Consider the following 18,072-nt stretch of genomic DNA (forward strand, 5'->3'; position numbering starts at 1 on the left):
AAAAATGTGGATGAAAAACACCTCACAATCATCGCAACACACTTGGTAGTTTGGAACATTTTGCAATGTTGCCATTTATTATTCCAAACTTCGTTAAAATGATGCCTTTCCAATGCCCTCCTGTGTGTAAAAGTTCATTAACACCCAACTTCATATTTGTTATTGTTTCATTTCCGATTTTTATCATTTTTTGTTTATGTTTATTAAAGCTCCCGTTAGTTCATATATTTTTCCCTCCGACAATGCTTCATGCATGCTAATTATCAAGATTAACAGGATAAAGTCAGTGATAACGGTCAATTTATGAATACCCACTGGAATTACTTCCATATGTTGCAAGATAATGCGGTAGAACCGCAAAGAAGAAAACATTTCCTCTTGCTGCAGATGTTTCATATTCCTGCCAAGTAATAATGGAACAAGCAGACCAATATTCTCCATTGGTAAAACATCTATATGAATGTGCAGTATATAGGTATATTTCTTAACTTACTGCAAAACATTTTAGGTAGGCTTAATTTATGTGTTCAACTTGATTGTTGGCACAGGGGCCCTGACTCTTCCTGCTGCTTTCCAAGCAGCAGGCTGGCTTTTCAGCACTATTGCCATTGCCATCCTGTGTTTCGTCAGCTTCATCACAGCAACTTTTGTCATTGAAAGTATGGCATGTGCAAATGCCACAATTCAATGGCGAAAAATTCAAGAACACAAAGTTGATGTAAGTAGAATGTGAAAAAGTGAAGTAGAATCTGTAAAAATATATGTAAGAAAAATATTGATAAAAGCCAATAAAAAGAGGTGAACATTAACAATGATCACACTGCAATTTCCCTCCTGTAGAAACTGACTTTAGTTGTCATTCCCAGGAAAGCGAAGATCCTCTTCATACAGACTCAGACCCTGAAGACAGCACTGAAGAAACTGCCATCTTGATAAACCGCACTCGCCATTATTACACCTTAAACAAAAAGGTAGAATTAGGTGAAATTGCTTCATTGTATTTGCCAAAAACAGGCCATATGTTATTCTTCATTTTCTTATGCATTTATCTTTTTGGCGACCTTTCAATTTATGTGGCAGCCTTCGGAAAGACGATCGTAAACCTCAGCTGTAAATTGTCAAATAATACCGAAAACTTTACTGAGTCTTGCTGGGAAGAATCGGAGATAACTAAGATGGGCATGTATCGTATTTATGTAGCTCTCTTTGGGATCCTTGTAGGGCCCTTTGCATACTTCAACCTTCAGAAGACAAAATATTTACAAATGTTTACAATCAGCATAAGATGGATCGCGTTTAGTATAATGCTTACTTTGGCAAGTTTAAGATTAATGGAGTACGGTCAACAGGGTCATCCCAGCGCAGTTAATTTGGCTGAAGTGCCTGCTTTAGCTGGTTCTAGTGTGTATAGTTTCATGTGTCACCATTCCTTACCGGGGCTCATAGCCCCGTTTAGCAGTAAACTTCAACTGAGCAGGAAAATTAGCGTTGATTTTCTGATAATTTGTACCTTCTATTTAGTGGTGTGTCTTACAGGATCATTTGCCTTTGAAACAATTGATGTGTTATATTCCTTAAATTTTATGCCTGCTGAAAACGCAGGTTTCTTTATGAAAATCATTGGGATGTTCTTAGCAGTTTTCCCTTTATTCCCAATGGCCACAAGCTTTCCTATAATAGCTATTACCATGCAAGGCAATTTGAAACATCTCGTCTTTGAGCCGCTTACGCTGGAAAGACGCGAGTTTGTCGTTAAGCAATTACTTTTTCCCAGTTTAGCAATCTTCCCCCCGATTATAACCGCTCTCTCCACGCACAACCTTAAGGGACTGGTGGAAATTACGGGATCTTACATAGGAGTTGTTGTTCAGTACCTAATACCAGTATTTTTAGTGTGGAAGGCCAGGCAGCATTGCAAGAGACACTTTGGGTTTTACTCGCAAAAATACGCTAGTCCCTTTAAACATCATGGATGGTTGCTATTTGTTGTTATATGGGCTGCTATTTGTATTGTATTCGTTACTGTAGATTTAATTATTAATCATTAGTTTTTATAAGAGAGATGAAGGAACATAATTTTGCGTTCGCCATGCTTTCAAGAAATTTCGTTTTTATTTATTGCTTGAAACAAATTCTTTGTAAATTAAGTCAGAATGTGAAATACAATAATATATAATACACGTTCATTAGGTGTTGTTACATTACTCGTTGGCATTTTGTTCGTTGCAGTATTTTCGAGTAAAAAACTCATTCTGTAACAAGTTATTTACTAAACTAGTGCCGTAAATAACAATTTGTTTACTCCAGGATAGTAATGCTATATTCTAAGTTGCAGGTATTGTATGTATATGTAAACACACCACAATGGACAACTTACTTAGATTTAAAAATAAAAAGTGCATTTATAATAATGTTAATTTACACAATTTTAAAGCATTATGGATAGAAGCATAAGATGTGATATTTTTGACAGTCTAGTACAAGATAGAGCTATTGTTTGCAAATAAATAATTTTCATACAACCAGTTTATTTTCATTATTTCCTCACTTTTCGTTTAACAAAACATTTCCATTTAAAAAGAAGAGGTTAAGCTTTGTTCCACCTTCTGGAGTCTCCTGCAAAGTCTTGCCAATTCTGGCAGCTGTTTTCTGTAACTTAACAAAGGCTTTTGATAGTATCAACCATAAGATCCACTGCAGAAGCATGTTTCAGAGGGCTGTTCCTGACCTGGGTGGGTGTTCTCTGACGTCACAAAAGTCTTTAGGTGCATTCAACCATAAGATACCGCTACAGAAGAAAAGGTAAAAACAAACTGATTAGGATAATACATAAATTATATTATCTCTTTTCTTTATTAATGATTATCGTGGGTTTATCACAAATAACACTGGCCAACTTAAGCTCTAACTGTGACGAGCTCTGTAAGATTTGAAAATTGAAACTAAAGAATCGATAGTCTCGATACTAGTAGGTATAATCTCGGAAGCCGGCAAGATAAAGCCGTTCTGACCCCTGTCACGAAGCTCGTAAGTGTACGCAATTGGAGTTTGAAACTTGTTCTTTACAGTATCCATGCTACCACCGGTGGCCACGTCTACAAAGTTATCTTTAGAATCCTGCACACACACTAGTATAAGGTCTTACAGATGATCTCAGCGATGTTTCCGACCACGTACTGAGTTCCATACTTTTTAGACAAGTCTATAATAGCCTGCCTGCCAATTTCCATCTAAAAGACGCAATCGATTAGAGCACAAACATACTTGGAGTGCATTTTACCCCTAGCTAAAACGGATCTTAACTGATAAGTATACAGATCGTTATTCACACTAATTGAAGTTGGCCAAATTAGAAGTAAAATTGAGGATTTGAAAACCGACTAGTTAACTGCAGTTTTGATTGAAATACCATTTCATCGTAGTTGTCCAAATGGGCAGTGGTATGTCCATAAGGAAGCAGCAGCATTTGAGAGTAAGAATGGAAGCTGATGTAGGCAACTAGTTCTTCGCCAACGCTGTCGATGAACTCGGACAAAGTGCGGGTAGACTTTTCAGAGAGAGGAAAAGGTCCAGCATAAATGTCGGAGCAAGGCGAGTCGGAGGCACCGCCGGTCATCCATTGGTAGGGCCAGTTGCGGTTGGGATCAACTCCGAAACAGAGAAAGCTGTAAGGTGTACGTGTTTTCCTCCAGAGGCGGTTCTGCAATACACCCCAGCTTGTGACTCAATCATCAGAACTATAATTAACCCTGTGGGGTCATACCTACATTGGTATGCGAATGAGCGAAACCATCGGGGTTGGTAACGGGGAAAATATACCAAATGTAACTTTCGGCGAGTTCACGGATTTCTGGGTCGGTGCTGTGAACCAACTCGTTGATGAGGTAAGTGGCTACAGCTGAGGTGATCCTGATCAAAATTAAGAAATAAAAATATTTTTATACGAGAAAAAATGCATTTTCTAGCTGCCACTTGCTCATTTGGGTGTGTGAGAGATTTCTTTCCCACCCGAGTGAACCCGAGAACCTTCACATGTCTCCTTTTAGACAGCATTAAGCTCGGGCGAAAAAGGACGACTTTGCGCAACTATTCCGTAGACTGTCACATCGAATTCAGATGTGTTTTTTTTCTTTCTAAATGGAATAACCATTCTTATTCCGTTAGAGAGAGTGTGGTAAAAATACCGTTTTCATCACTCGTTGAACAATGTACATATTTCTTTAAATATAATTCAGTGGAACGTGAGCCCATATTCGAAGGGATATAAGAAGGAGGGTAAGCCCCCCTAGGAAAGAATATTTAGGGGACTACTTAAGGAGAAATCGAAGAGAATGCTAGAGGGCTTCGAATAGGGACTTTCGATTTGTTAAAATCCTATTTTTGTAACATGATGTAAAATCACTCTTTGAGGAACATTATGCCTATCAAAGTAAAGAAAATGCTTTTCCTGCCTTCAACAATTCAGTCTCTCAGTGGCAAATGCGGAAAAATGCCACTTCGCACTAGTTACTATCGAGGACACATCTTACCATTCTCTGGCATGAATGTTCGCTTCAATGAAGACAGATTGCCTTCCAGTCTGGGAACCGATTTGCAGCTTTAATCCTAGAATGTCTCTCCCTAGATATGTCTCTCCACCTTTGAGAAGAGTCACACTGGAGTAATTAGCGGCAGCAGTGTCTTGAAGGAACCTATTAATCTACATAAACGAATGTAAATTGAAGGTCTAGGACCGGTTAAATGAATGGGAACCTCATCCAGAGTATAATAGTTGGTCCATCCAAAAGTGTTAGCTCTGGAAGCTGGTCTGACACCCTCGGCGTCGATCGCCCCTTGGATGTTCTCATTGAGCAACTCAGTCTTTACGTCAGGGTGTTCCAAAATATCATCTTTGAATTTCTGAGCGTGCTTCGGAGGCACTAAAATGTCTACTGGGGTGTTTTCTATGCCCAATTCACTAAAAATTGTTGTATTTAGGATAGAGTGAGAAAGTTTCATGAAATTTAAAAAGGAGGACCTTCGCTCTGTTATGTAACATCATTACGCAACAGGGTCCAGCGGAGACGCGATGATGCATTAGCTTTTCCATAGCAATCATGTGTGTTTCATATGTTTTTTTTTCAGAATTTTAAAAAACAGTAGGTTGTAGTAAAAGCGTTGTACCTTTCCACCCTTTCACCAAGGTAACACATGTTATCCTACTCGCCTGCGTTTCGCTCGTAAACTTTCGTATCTCTTGTTTTTTACTAGTCTAGTTATGTATATACCTTAGTATGAAATACTATCGGCCAACTTACGAGAAGAAATTGTAACCTGTGATGTAAGCTTCTTTCTCGATCTGTCGAAGAACCTCCACCAGCTCCTTCGTGGTGGGTGTAATACGGTACAAAGTATGATTATCAAAGCGAAGCTTTTCTGCCATGACCTGGCTCAAAGCCGCTGCCAAAATTACAACCACCAACTTCTTCATCTGAAAGAAGATGATATGTTGAATTGTTTTCTGCTCACAATGCTCTTCGTATATGTGTTCTTGAAGCTACATCGGAGAGCTTTTCTCTTTTAAATTATCCCTTTTTATTTTTCATTTTTTTATTCTTCTCTATATTTATTCGTATTTTTCTCATCTTATTTTTTTTCTAAGATTATTGGGCCTCTTCATTGAAAACGTGATTACTTCTGCTGTTTACTATTTTAACTGAATATCAGACTTGACTGGCACAAACAATGGGCAACTTTTCGTGGATTTAAACGTGATTTGAAATGCGCTTCGCTCGAAGTTGATTTGCAAAACTCACGGTAACCGAGCAAGATTTCAAGAAAAGGTCAAAACTCTCTGAAACGCCTTCCTTGAATAAAGTACTTACATTTTTGGGGCAATAGTTTGCAGATGTTCACACACACTGCCTGCTATTCATGGAGTTTTCCAAATTTTATATTATGAAATATCAGATAATACTTAATCGATGGATCAGTTCCTGTCGGTAATTGCGTTAGTTGTCCTTAATCTCAAGTTTTTAACATGAACTTGCAGTTACACTTTCAGTTAAAGTGCTAATCATTCATTCTAGGCTCGTATTCACGAATCCAGGGCATTTTGGTGCGGAATTTTTGGTTAAGGACCGGAATGAGTTTAATTGGTATTCCAGCATGAAGTCGAAAAACAAAGCAAATTATAAAATTTGCAGCTTAAATTAAAAGCGAGTTTCATAATTAAATTGAAATTAGTAAAAAAATTCTCCAAATGAGATAAACAATTTAAAAAGAAAAAGTTAATAGAAAATAAAAAACTTCTTAGAAATTCTGCCTTTTTCATAAAAAAAACCTCTTAGTTTCATATGAAAAAATCAAAGTCGTACTAGGAACGGTGCTGGCCAATGGTGGATACACATGGAATCAAATCAGTAGATTGCCGTTCAAAATTTGTACAAGCTATGAATGGCGAGGTACGGCACTGACTGTCAGGGATACGGGCAGCTCATAAATCCTGATTTAGCATAACTTAAGCAGCAAAATTAGGGTCATCAGGATAACAGAATAAAATCATTTTTTTTTAGTATTATTCCTTATTAAGTCAATTTTATCTTAACTAATTTGGGAAGTTTGTTCAAATTCTGAAAAACTAAGTGAGTCCGTTTCTTAAACAAATATTTAAAACTCAAAACATTGCGTTTTGTGAATAAATTTTTGAAAATCAGGGACGGACGTAGAAAGAGAGAGAGAGAGAGATAGTTGTCGTTTATCCTTCGAAGTTCCCAGAATTTTGGAATACTTTGAGAAACCTAATACGCCCCTGATATCACCATATGGTGCAAGTCCACTTCTTCCACTACTAAAATAGAGAACGTTTTTGCACTTTTGCCAATTTCCAAAATTACTAAATCTCAAATTGCAAAATGATTAATTTCGCTAATTGACTTAAATAATTTAATTAATTATAAAAGATTTATAATTAAAAAGTCATGTTTCCAAACATTGACGCCTACATAAAATTGGCCAAACAATTTTTTTTATGATTTCAGTATAAAGCAAACGCTTAACCTAATTATGATCGATTGCATCCGCTTGTAGGAAGCGGTTTAAACTCGAATTTATATAAATCATATTTTAATCCAAAAAACATATTTTCACCGACATATCAACGATTTTAGTAAATATTTGCACAGGAGCTTCTCAAATCCGTTTTTATCAACCGCACGGAGGATCTGATATTCGCTTTTCTGTAAGCTTTGAAGTTGACGTCGTTTTCCGTTAAAGAAGAATTTCTGTTAAAGTTATTACACGTTTAATTAGATTTTCATTTATACTACGTACAAAATCTTTCTTTATGTGCACATTATGTTAATTTCGACATAAATACATGGTCTTTGCCTTGTGAAAAAATTTCGCAAATCCCCACATGGAGTTGAATCGAGTGAGTCATAGCATTACAAAGAACCACAAAACCAAATGATGAATGCAGATATAGTTTTGCCGAGGTGAGTTTCAGCTTCGAATAGTGAACAGCCACGAGATGTACGTGGGAACACAGCCTAGCCGGCAGCGACTTAAGTACGACTGCCAGGTCCTTCTCAAAAAGGACACTGGGATTTGAGTGTTCGTCGAAACGGTCGTCGAGAGTTAAAACTCGAACATTTGGAAGTCTATAGGAACACGGTCAGCTCTGTGTAATAGGGACATACAAAAATGTCCAAAACGTTTTTAATGTTTCATTCAGAGCGATGAAATTATCACTTGGACCGAGCTCATTACACATCCAAAATGCTTTTCCTGGGCTTACACGACTTCACGTGTTCGGCTTGAATATTGTACCTTTATGAATATATTAATAGAGGTTCCCCTCTTTATAGCAGTAATATGAATATAATAGAGGTAATGAAAAACCAATTATTAATGTAATTTTATTATGATATTTTTTATATTTTCGGCTAAGTAATAAATTAATACTTCATTTACTCTGCAATTTTGATTGTCAAAAATCACGGTTATTGTGCCTGCTTGAGTATCAGTATGAAATTACCGAAATGAAGTAAACCTGTGAATCGTAAATTCGAATGAAGCTAATATTTCCACAGTTCTTATATTTTAACTGATAATAACACCCTCAAGTAAGTATTTAGATGATAAAATTGTTAATAGGACAAGCATGTGATGAAAGCTGCCATCTCCGCAAGAGAGAGTGAAGAATCAATTCGGCATTAATTTTTTCATATATTCACTCCACAGCCTTTGTTGAGCGTTGGTTGAGCAAAGCGAGTTACGCATTTTTTCTAAGGGAATGACGCTCGTTATATGCCAGCGCAATGCGATGCGCCCTCTATCTCGCAGATCAAGAAGGATGGACAGCTTGTCTCTTTCAACTAAACTTAAGCTCGAAGTCAATCTCCTTGACAATTAGGGAATTACATATAAATATCATCGCTGGTTAAGATAAAACTTTATTTAAAAAAAGAAATTTCTTAGATTTAATCTGTGAGTTTATTGAGTTTAAAATCTTTTAATTATTTAAACAGTATTGAGTATTTTCTTTGAGCTAATCAAGCCCCTAGCATCTTTTTCACAGTGTATCCAGGAATAGAATAAAAAAATAGCAATATGATTGTCACAACAACAAGAAATATGAATGACTTCAGGATAGTCCATTTGTAATTGTTCCATAAAATATATCTTATAGACTTTATTGGATTCATGAACCACATGAATGAGGAGTCGGGCCTCCTGAAATAAAAAGTAAATAATAGTAAAGCACTTTACCGCCCGTGTGTAGAAAAATTTTCTCCGCACGCAAAACTAAGTGGCATGTGTAAAACGCGAGCTTGGGCCATTGGCAAGCATGCGGTAAACCTTATGCGCGCGAAAAAAATTTTCCGAGTGTGTGCGCGTTAAGACTTTGCTGAGCGTTAAGTTTAATTGAAATTGTTGACTGTACGACACGCAAGTACAAACTTGACGCACCTAGGTTTTTCTAAAGGGTCAGGTTCACCTCTTCCTAGACCTGAGGGCGCCTTCTCTGCCTCTTCTTTAGATAAAAGATGAATTTCTGCCTCAACTTTTCCGGTTAGCTCCATTTCCTCGTTGTCCTTCTTCACATAAAATGGCCACCAACCTAGAATTGTTCTTCGATCAATATTTGTCCCAGCATGAAGATCTCGGAAAACGAATAGATGCAGGCGTGAATGAGCGGGAGTAAAATTGTGCATTCAGAGTTGTCAAAAAAGTCACTTTATTATTTGTTTAAGTTGTCTTACCTTTAACTCTCTTTTGTTTGAAGATGTTAGCTGTTGGAACAGATTCATCGGACGATAACATACTCAAAGAACATAATTTTGAGGATTTTGCACCCCGCGGAAAGCGATTGAGATCAAGAGTAATTGCTCCTAAAAGAAATTTTATCTCGTTTATTGCCACAAGTGCGACAAAGAGATTATTATTAGTCCTGGTTCTCATGGAAAGTAGACGTTTTCCCTTGTTTAAGACAGTGGACAATGGAATGGCCAAACTTGATAAATGACGTGACACTATTAATTCAGCTGACACGTCTTTTGTCATTCAAGTGACGTTAAAAGTTGGGAAAATTTAAACTCTAACATATTCTTAATAAAACTTGAGTTCTAGTTCATTTCTAACCTCACTCATTTGTCAAATTTAACAACTTCCACTCTATTAGGTTATTTGGAAATTCTGGAAAGAACTTCGAATGCGTTGTTTCAACTTATTAAAGATTTTAGGATGCCAGTTAGGATTTTTCTGCACTCATTTATGTATAATATGTAACGAACAACATACTTTATAACTTACCTAAAAAGTCGTCTGCAGAAAAATGGTCTGCATCCCAAACCTGCAGTTCAAGTCTCGCAGGAATTTTACATTCAGTTTCGTCCCAAGAAAATATCGATTCTTTTCTTGATATCACAATTTTTTGTTCTGCCACCAAATAATCAAAAGGGAAAATAAATCTCCAGTTGAAATTTCCCTCACCAGTCAAGGACCTGTAGTGAATATCGGTAGATTGACAGTCTTCTGGGCCTTTAAGCCATCTACGGAAATATATCAAATTGAAAAATATTTTAAGGAATGGTACATATAATTTTGGTAGAATTAGTGCATAAATGGCATTTTTTTGTATGCGCTTAAAATATATATTTTTTAGTATGAATTCGGAAACGTTTTTTTCTTAACCGTTTAATTTTATCCAAAAAAATATTTGACAAAAATAATATCGAAAGATCCTTGATTTCCATGATAACGAAACAAGCTTATTTTCCACGGTTTTTCAGCTGTGGCGATATGGTTGTAAATAAAATTAAATTGCAAACCCTTTAATGTAGATGTCTGACATTTTCTCTCCTGTAAAGAACGCATCATCTTCTAAAACTACATCTTCTGTATTCCATATAATGACTCGCAACTCATAACCTTTCGGTTTTCTAGGGGATATATCTATAGGCGGTCCAGGCAGTGGCATATCCATTGGAAACATGTCAATCCACATTTCCAATTTTCCTAAAAAAAAAGTTTCCATAGTATTACCGATTAACACCCTGTATTGTCTTGAATTTTTTGATTGGACGTTTGACATATGCCATTTTTTAGGCTTTCGACAACCATAACTTCATTTGTGTCGTCGTTTTTACGATACCGAAATATCTGCCAAAAAGTTGTCAAGAATTTGACACATTTAAAATACACGTCAAAGTCATATTTTTATATTTGACAACTTTTTGATAGATGCGAAATGCAAAAAATGCCCATGTTACCTTGTTCAATTCCAGGCTTATCTGGGTTATAGAGCGACCTCGTTTCAATATGTTCCGGTACCAGAGGGCCTCGTGTTTTGGAAACCTCGTGCCACCTATGAAATTAACCAGTAGACACTCTGTATATATTTTCATTTTCTAGAAAGACGACAGAGAGTCGTTTTCAGTAGTTGAACTATGCACCATTAGCAAACTATGATTTTCAAAGTCAGTTATTGCAACTCCCATTAATAAAGAATTACTTACCAAGTTAACTCAAATGAGGTACTCATTTATTTATTATAAATTGGTATTTAAATTGCACTTTGCTACTGCGCATGCATGCAGTGCATGCGCAGTGGTACTACTGAAAAATCTAACTCTTCTCAATGTGTTATTAAAGAGGTTTGACATAAGTGCTTCGATTTACCTATGAAGCACTGCTAAAGCCATATTTTCTTCACATAATTTGTTTGTAGACGATACACAATTGTCTGTGAGAGAAGTAAAAACTTGTTTGCCCACTTTAACCTGATAGTCGCCATATACTGGTGCTTCCAATTTAGCTTCTTTGCACAGTTTCGCTAAAATTTGGGTAGGTTTCATAGGATCCCGCCAAGCATTGCAGCTTAACCTGAAGGAGGCGATAAATCATTAATGTGCTGCTTTCAGGAACATCCTGTTAGATCGACAATAATTTAAAAGAAAAAGCTTACTCATTGTATTCTTCTGGAAGACCACAGGTCGCTCTATGTTTGCTAAAAAATCTATTTTCCAAATCAATTTTTGTTTCTCCGATGATATCGTCTGTCCCAACTAAGTCCCAGTCGTTGATCTGTATACATAATACGGAATCTTGGGGAAACGTGGCGTTCATTTCGAAACATCTACGGATATGAACAAAAGCACGTTCAAACTATTCTCACAAAGAACGATAAAGCTCAATTATTGCCAGAAATATTAGAGAATTAAAGTAAAATTTTAAATTCGACCAAAATTGCGAGTTCCTCCGACTCGTAGGACCTTCGCCAGGGTCGCTCACAGGGGGCAGTAAATCCGCGCAAATGTGGCGCAACGCGCACTCACGTCGTGATGATTTAAAAAATCCAACCGCCCTTTAGTGATAAAACTGTGAGTTGAAGCGTTCCTCGGCTAAACGGTTAACCGAACCACGTTAAAAATGGGCGTTTTCTTACATATTTTTTACATTCCCCCGCGCCCTCAGCTGAAGATAAGTTTGCGAAATAGTTAAAATAGGGGTCGTACCGGTCTGGAGGGCATAATGAGGGATCGGCGGGACATAACAGGCAATTTAAGTCACGCACGTTGCCACGGCAACCACTTACCTGCCGAATACTGGATTCAATTGCTTGGAAATGTAATTATCTTTGTCGCTTATTCTTTTCGACCCCAATTGCAAAACCACATAAGGGTCTGCCTTCCCATTCAGATCCATCGGGTGCAGGTCAATGGCCTTCACAACGTATATTCGTACGAGAACGCGAATGGGCTCATTGGAAGGTATCCCATGCAACAAACCGTAATGTGGGTCAAATTCCATGATATCGTTAACAGCGTTGTCTTTAGATAATGGAAGCTTATAAACTTTCAGTGCTCCCTAAAAGTTTGTCGCAGATCGTATCATGGAAACGAAATTCGATTATTGGTTTTTTATTATCTTTTTAAATTTTATTAATTACTTATAATTAATTGTTCATCAAATAGCATTAATTTAATTGTTGTAGTCCTAGCGAAATTAAATTAAAATAATTTTTTTGAAAAAAGTTAACCAAATGAATTACTTATATGAGGTCCGAACCTTGAAGTGCCCTACTACTCTAGTGTCATCCTCGCTTTCATTTCCTGTCTTCTTACCCCTGTATAGTTCGAACGTTTTCAGCCAATCTTTAAACTGATGGAATTCCGGTATGGCTTCTAACTCCGTGGGATATATCTGCAAACATAAAATATTCACCAAATGCGACCTTAATAAGGCCAGCTACCTTAAATAATACGAGTTTTCGTTTAGTCCTTTTTCTCTCGCATTTAGGACTTAACTTGGCCGAGACGTGGGCTGCAGTGGCGGCCTGTTTAAATCCGAATCTCAATTTATTCTCAAACCCTGTATTTTTCTCAAGGAGGTGTCCGGGTTGACGATGATTCGCGTCGTCATCAAATGGCAATGTGCCGTTTTGCCTAAAAGTGGAAAAAAATTCCAAAAAAATATTGCACCTTTGTGTCTCTAAAGTACGCACGACTTGCGTTCCAGAACGTTTACTGCGTGATCAGGCCCCAGCCCCCTGATCATCGTCTGCGATAAAAAAAAGTAATTAACTAATTAAAAATAAACCAATAAGTTGTAAGGAACTTTTCTCAATCCCATCAATGCAGCTCATCAATGAATCAATACACCAACAAAAAAAATTTAAGAATAAACAAATAGCAGAACACACGTAAAAAAACGAATAAAAACAAAATAATCATAACTGCAGTTTTACAGGCATTAAATTACTCTTTCGAACAATACTGGAGAACTTATCAGGACATTACACGCTAATAGTTCAGAAGTGCAGGTACGCAATTAAAAACTAAAATCGTCTTATTTTAGTTTCACAAAAATGGAGGGCAAAAGCACTCGAGAGGAACTGGGGATCCTCTTAAAGGACATCAAAGAAACGTTTTGTCTAAAAAATTTATTTGGGCCACATTTGCATGGTACGTATTTGAATTCCGAAAGAATTAAAAAGGTCAATTCAGGCTAGTTCAGGTTAGTTAGAGAAACCGCTTCGATACCTTTGGATTTACTTTTTTTCTCTCTTTTTGTTATCGAATGCCAAATGCGGCATCTTATTTAGGTATTTAATTTGCCGTAAATTGCTTAATCGAATGTTGTTTTTGTTGCAGGTACCAGTTACCATTTATCCCCTCACATACATTTCTTTGCCATAAAGCTCCCCTTTCAGTACTCAGTTTTACGTAAAATTTATTGGTCAATGATATATTTTAATAGTGTGTACATTATAACGGAACAGATCTGGTCACTGTCCTTAGGAATAAGTACACAGTTGAAAATCCACTATATAATGTTTCGATATTTATTTCTGTATGTAAGTAAAGTACTGTAGAGTAAACTTCCGGGGAAGATTCCTCAATGTGTCCACTTCATTTCTAGGGTGTAATTAGTGCAGCTATTCTGATGACTAATAGACAGAGAATAATTGCCGAAAACAGGAAGCTCAAGGCTTTGCAGTGGTCTTTACACTGTATAGATCCGAAAGTCAAGGCTGCCATTGGAAAAAGGGGCCTAATTCTATCTCTCATCAGTGAATTCTGCTTACTTCTATTGATGTTATACATTACCGTTTCGGCAAAAGAACTAAGACATACTTTTTTTATATCGGCAGTTAAACGCCTCCACCAGCCATTTTTAGAGGATTTTTTATATTTTTTCGAGTATTTAAACTTCGCGTTCTGCGTTTTTTTTGCAGCAATAGTTCCTCAGTTATGCATTTACTTTGCTACAGAGGCGGAAGTCCAGACGAGATTGCTTTCAGCCTATGTCAGCAGGCTGACCCATAAGTATAATTCAAGTTCTATGGAACAAGATCAATCATTATATCACCGCAAAGTTTATTTGCATTTAGCAATCATTCATAGTCGACATTTGGAGCTAAAAAGGTATAGATTTTGGAAAATACGTTGAAAAGTTGTTTATCTAACTAGAGCAGAAAGTGGGATTGGGATCTCGGAAACTGTAATAGTTTGACAGTGAAGCGTTAAACGTTAAAATGCGTTAAAATATTTAACCCTTGCAAGAATACCAGCAAATTGGTGCCAACAAGAGAGTGGCCTTATGTCACAGTGCATTAGCTGTTGTAGAATACCTTCAAAATATTTTCAATGGAAAAGTAACTTACAGACATTCAAATGTGTTTTGGCCTGCTAGGTTTCCCAATTTAACTATAATGGATTACTTCTGTAAGGTTACTTAAAACAGACCAACATTGGCCGTTGCAAGGTATTAATCATTTGGAGAGGATCACTTTGGAACTATGTTAGAAAACCAGTAAAAATATCATAATGAATGTATTAAATGAATTTTATGTTTTGAAAAAGGGAGTGGTTATGTCAACTCATTCGTGGAATAGCTTAAAACTAAAGTAAATAATCCTACATAGTTGAATAAAAATTACTAACTCTTTGTCTGTTTCTATTAGAAAAATAAATGATTGGTATTCGTTAATTACCTATTTAAATTGGGCAATTGTTATGTAAACATATTAAGAGACGAAAAAGTATCATGTTCCCCATGAACAACACATAAATGGGCATTATTGAAACTACTGAAAACTTTATTAGGCAAAATTTATATCTTTAAGAAAGCTAGTATACAACTCAAAAAATGTGATGTTTAATTATTTCATTTTAGGTTTAAAGTCATTCAGATCTTTATATAAAGAATAACATTTTTTCGTAAAAAAAATAATGAAAAAGTTTCCCATATGATTCCAGCTTAAGTAGACACGCTGTATAAAACTTAGGAATTCGGTTAGATAGGAAACATAATTTTTGCTCCAATTCAAAAAATCCAAAAAACTTAAGGTGGTTGACAAAGTTGATAATGGTTCCAGAAAACTGAAATTCAAATTTTCGAAAACTGGGAGAGTAACGGCCTCCGTTTAGCTAAGACTCTTGCAGTTGCTGCGATCTCAACACATGTAAGCTATAAATTGAACACACTGCACGTCAATTGCAGATTCTACACCGACAACAAAGCACTTATTACGTCTGTTGGTTTAAAGTACATTATTCCAGGAATATTCTCTTTTACATGTAACGCATTCGAATATGTTCAGGTGAGCTTCACACTTTGTCCTATACTATCCATGTTTCCTTAAATTTCATTCAGACCTACTACTTTACTGTCTTTTTATCGCATTTAGAGAGCAATTTTATCGACACTCCCTCAGTGACTAAAGCAGATTCGCGACACGTTCTGTATTAATGGTGGTCATTAATGCATGATGTTTAACAAGTTAGCTTTAGTAAGTGATGGCAGCATCGATATAATTACTTAACCATACGTTCATCGTCGTAACTTTGCATTAATGTTGGTCATTAATGCATGGTTATGATAAATATAACATTTTCAGAATAACATTAATCTGCTAATGTGTGGAATGAACGCCTTGTTTGTGGTGGTTTTTAGTGTGCATACGTTATATTGTGGGCAAACTTATGAGGATGAGGTAGGAGGATTGCTATAAGCTAAGGTCAAGAAAAATTATCAGCAGTTGCTTAACAATCGAAAAAATGTTTTCAGTTGACATTAGGTTATATTAAGAATCATCAATAATGCACTAAAAAATCTCTATTTTAGTGGAAGAATTACTACAGGGAAATCTGCAAACTACCATGGTATATTTGGACTGTCGACAATAGGAAGATTTATCTTTTAATATTGATGGGATCTTCTAGAACTACGAAGATAAGAATAATAAATAATATCTCCGTAAATTATAATTTGCTAGTACAGGTACGTTTTAGCCTCTTAAATTCCATATTATTTTCGCAAAAAAAATAGGTAAAACACTTCATATCTTACCACCCAAAGTGGGTTTTAAGAATAAACTTCGTTTCCATTCCATGTCCGTTCCATGCATTACTCGCAAGTTGATAGTGTTTACACAATATACACTGTTGTTGAGAGTGCCGGTCTGTAAGCGCAACTAATGTGCGCACGCACACTATTGAATCCTGCATTGATAGGTATATAAGAGTTGATTTGTGTCACTAAATGCTTACGCAACGGAGAATCACCAACTTGTTGAAACATTGCTCTATTAGTTATGTCATAGTCTATGTCTTTTAAATGACTAAAGTTGATAGAATCTTTTTATGACAACCCTTTAAAATGTTTCATATTTACTGTCAAAAAACTGCTGACAATGGTAGCGATAAATCATTTTCCCAAATTTCCCAGAAACCACTCAACATGCAGCAACATTCTTAAGTTTCCTAAATTACCTCCACAAATGAAAAATTTTATCTAACCGTGTAACTCAATAAAAAAAAATGGCAATTATGAATTCACTTTAAAAAAACTTCCCAAAAAATATAGACTTTAGCTGACTCTCGAACCTAGATAGGTACTAGAACGTTTCTCAGCAGTGACGTCAAGACGACGTATGTTTGCGGAGAATTTAAATAGCGAGGTTTGACGTAAAAGCCTTTTGGCGTTTACGTCAAATCACGTGACGTCTTTCCTGGGAATGACGTGGTCTTGACGTTATTCTCGGGAGAGAATCTCCTTAGATTCGAAAATCGGGCTTCGGAATCGAGACTTAATTCAGGTCTTGCACCACTTATTTTTATCACTTGACGGTTATCTACTTAACAATATTTATGTAAATTAGAATCTCTAATTGGACCTTTCTATTACAGATATTTAAGTACTTCTACGCTTCTGCAAACGCAGCTCGCAACATCTATAAGAAAAAAGTCGGCCCTCGATCAAGTATTTCGTGAATGGTGTATAGGTTGACTGGTTGCATTTTATATTTCAACGCATTTACTGCACATTTTCTTCAAAACGTTGCTTAATAGAACTTGCACTGCAAAAAGAAATAATTCTTTGTATTAACTATCTTCATCGAGTCTACAGGATGTTTCTCAATGATGTGTCGCAATTTTTTTGACCGCCATTTTGAATAGAGAGTGTATGGCAACTTAATACTCCTGGGAAACTGCCGTACAACAAAACAGACCCCAAATGCTTTAAAATCGCAAGAAAGATGAATTTTCTAGAATTGCTCAGAAGAAAATGAGCCGAAAGTGCAAATTAATTGGGAATTCATTGGAATGGAACTCATATATGGAATGAATTTGGAAATGATAAATCGGAAAGAATTTAATTAACTCAAAATTATTTATAATTGTGCATTTGCCACAAATGATCGATGAGTACGTTTACGTCGATACTTTCAGTTCGGATTGAATTCACCCCAATTGAAAAAATATGTTGAATTTAAATTAAATTCTATATATTTTTACTCATTATTTAAACCTTTTCGAAGCTCCTTCCTCAGCTTGTTTCAATACTTTCGTCACCGTCAAATTGTTGTAGTTAACTCAATTTCAACTAAGAGCAAAAATTTTATTGTGTTCTGTTCTGCTGTGATGCGCGTCACAGATATCGACCAATCGCGATAAGACTTGAAGCATTCGCAAAACTTTAGTGGCACAAATTCATTAAATTATCTTCTCGATCGTTCATGTGCAGCACTAAAGAGGCGCATTTTAGGCTATATCTTCCTCCAAATGAAGCGGACCCGCAATT

At 36.2% G+C, this 18,072-nt stretch overlaps 4 protein-coding genes across 5 annotated transcripts in view; 2 read left to right on the forward strand and 2 right to left on the reverse strand.

The window, feature by feature from the left end:
- The first annotated feature begins 143 nt into the window (after positions 1 to 143).
- LOC136340984 (transmembrane protein 104 homolog) lies at positions 144 to 2,522 on the forward strand. The gene is made up of 3 exons (XM_066285540.1): positions 144 to 443; positions 509 to 718; positions 867 to 2,522. The coding sequence occupies exons 1-3, from the start codon at positions 414 to 416 to the stop codon at positions 2,046 to 2,048; spliced, it is 1,422 nt and encodes a 473-aa protein (XP_066141637.1). The 5' UTR covers positions 144 to 413; the 3' UTR covers positions 2,049 to 2,522.
- Positions 2,523 to 2,817: 295 nt separating this feature from the next.
- LOC136340985 (zinc carboxypeptidase-like) lies at positions 2,818 to 6,000 on the reverse strand. Its single transcript, XM_066285541.1, has 8 exons — positions 5,865 to 6,000; positions 5,298 to 5,470; positions 4,753 to 4,957; positions 4,530 to 4,699; positions 3,768 to 3,909; positions 3,410 to 3,700; positions 3,146 to 3,230; positions 2,818 to 3,095 (listed from the first exon to the last, which is right to left on the reverse strand). The coding sequence occupies exons 2-8, from the start codon at positions 5,468 to 5,470 to the stop codon at positions 2,905 to 2,907; spliced, it is 1,257 nt and encodes a 418-aa protein (XP_066141638.1). The 5' UTR covers positions 5,865 to 6,000; the 3' UTR covers positions 2,818 to 2,904.
- A 2,417-nt stretch (positions 6,001 to 8,417) lies between these two features.
- The window catches only part of LOC136340971 (otoferlin-like), a 33,713-nt gene continuing 24,058 nt past the window's right edge, over positions 8,418 to 18,072 (reverse strand). For both annotated transcript variants that reach the window (XM_066285506.1, XM_066285505.1), the window contains exons 25-35: positions 12,737 to 12,929; positions 12,553 to 12,687; positions 12,080 to 12,351; positions 11,450 to 11,620; positions 11,164 to 11,367; positions 10,755 to 10,849; positions 10,314 to 10,500; positions 9,796 to 10,034; positions 9,246 to 9,374; positions 8,953 to 9,103; positions 8,418 to 8,715 (exon numbers count right to left, since the gene is read on the reverse strand). In XM_066285506.1, the coding sequence (XP_066141603.1) occupies positions 8,535 to 8,715; positions 8,953 to 9,103; positions 9,246 to 9,374; positions 9,796 to 10,034; positions 10,314 to 10,500; positions 10,755 to 10,849; positions 11,164 to 11,367; positions 11,450 to 11,620; positions 12,080 to 12,351; positions 12,553 to 12,687; positions 12,737 to 12,929 (1,957 nt within the window). In that variant the 3' untranslated portion in view covers positions 8,418 to 8,534. The remainder of the gene's footprint in view (positions 8,716 to 8,952; positions 9,104 to 9,245; positions 9,375 to 9,795; positions 10,035 to 10,313; positions 10,501 to 10,754; positions 10,850 to 11,163; positions 11,368 to 11,449; positions 11,621 to 12,079; positions 12,352 to 12,552; positions 12,688 to 12,736; positions 12,930 to 18,072) is intronic.
- LOC136340972 (uncharacterized) lies at positions 13,149 to 17,359 on the forward strand. The gene is made up of 7 exons (XM_066285508.1): positions 13,149 to 13,448; positions 13,638 to 13,840; positions 13,906 to 14,411; positions 15,490 to 15,589; positions 15,887 to 15,982; positions 16,114 to 16,269; positions 17,178 to 17,359. The coding sequence occupies exons 1-7, from the start codon at positions 13,352 to 13,354 to the stop codon at positions 17,259 to 17,261; spliced, it is 1,242 nt and encodes a 413-aa protein (XP_066141605.1). The 5' UTR covers positions 13,149 to 13,351; the 3' UTR covers positions 17,262 to 17,359.

This window comes from Euwallacea fornicatus, chromosome 9, assembly GCF_040115645.1.
Source record: "Euwallacea fornicatus isolate EFF26 chromosome 9, ASM4011564v1, whole genome shotgun sequence".
NCBI lineage: Eukaryota > Metazoa > Arthropoda > Insecta > Coleoptera > Curculionidae > Euwallacea > Euwallacea fornicatus.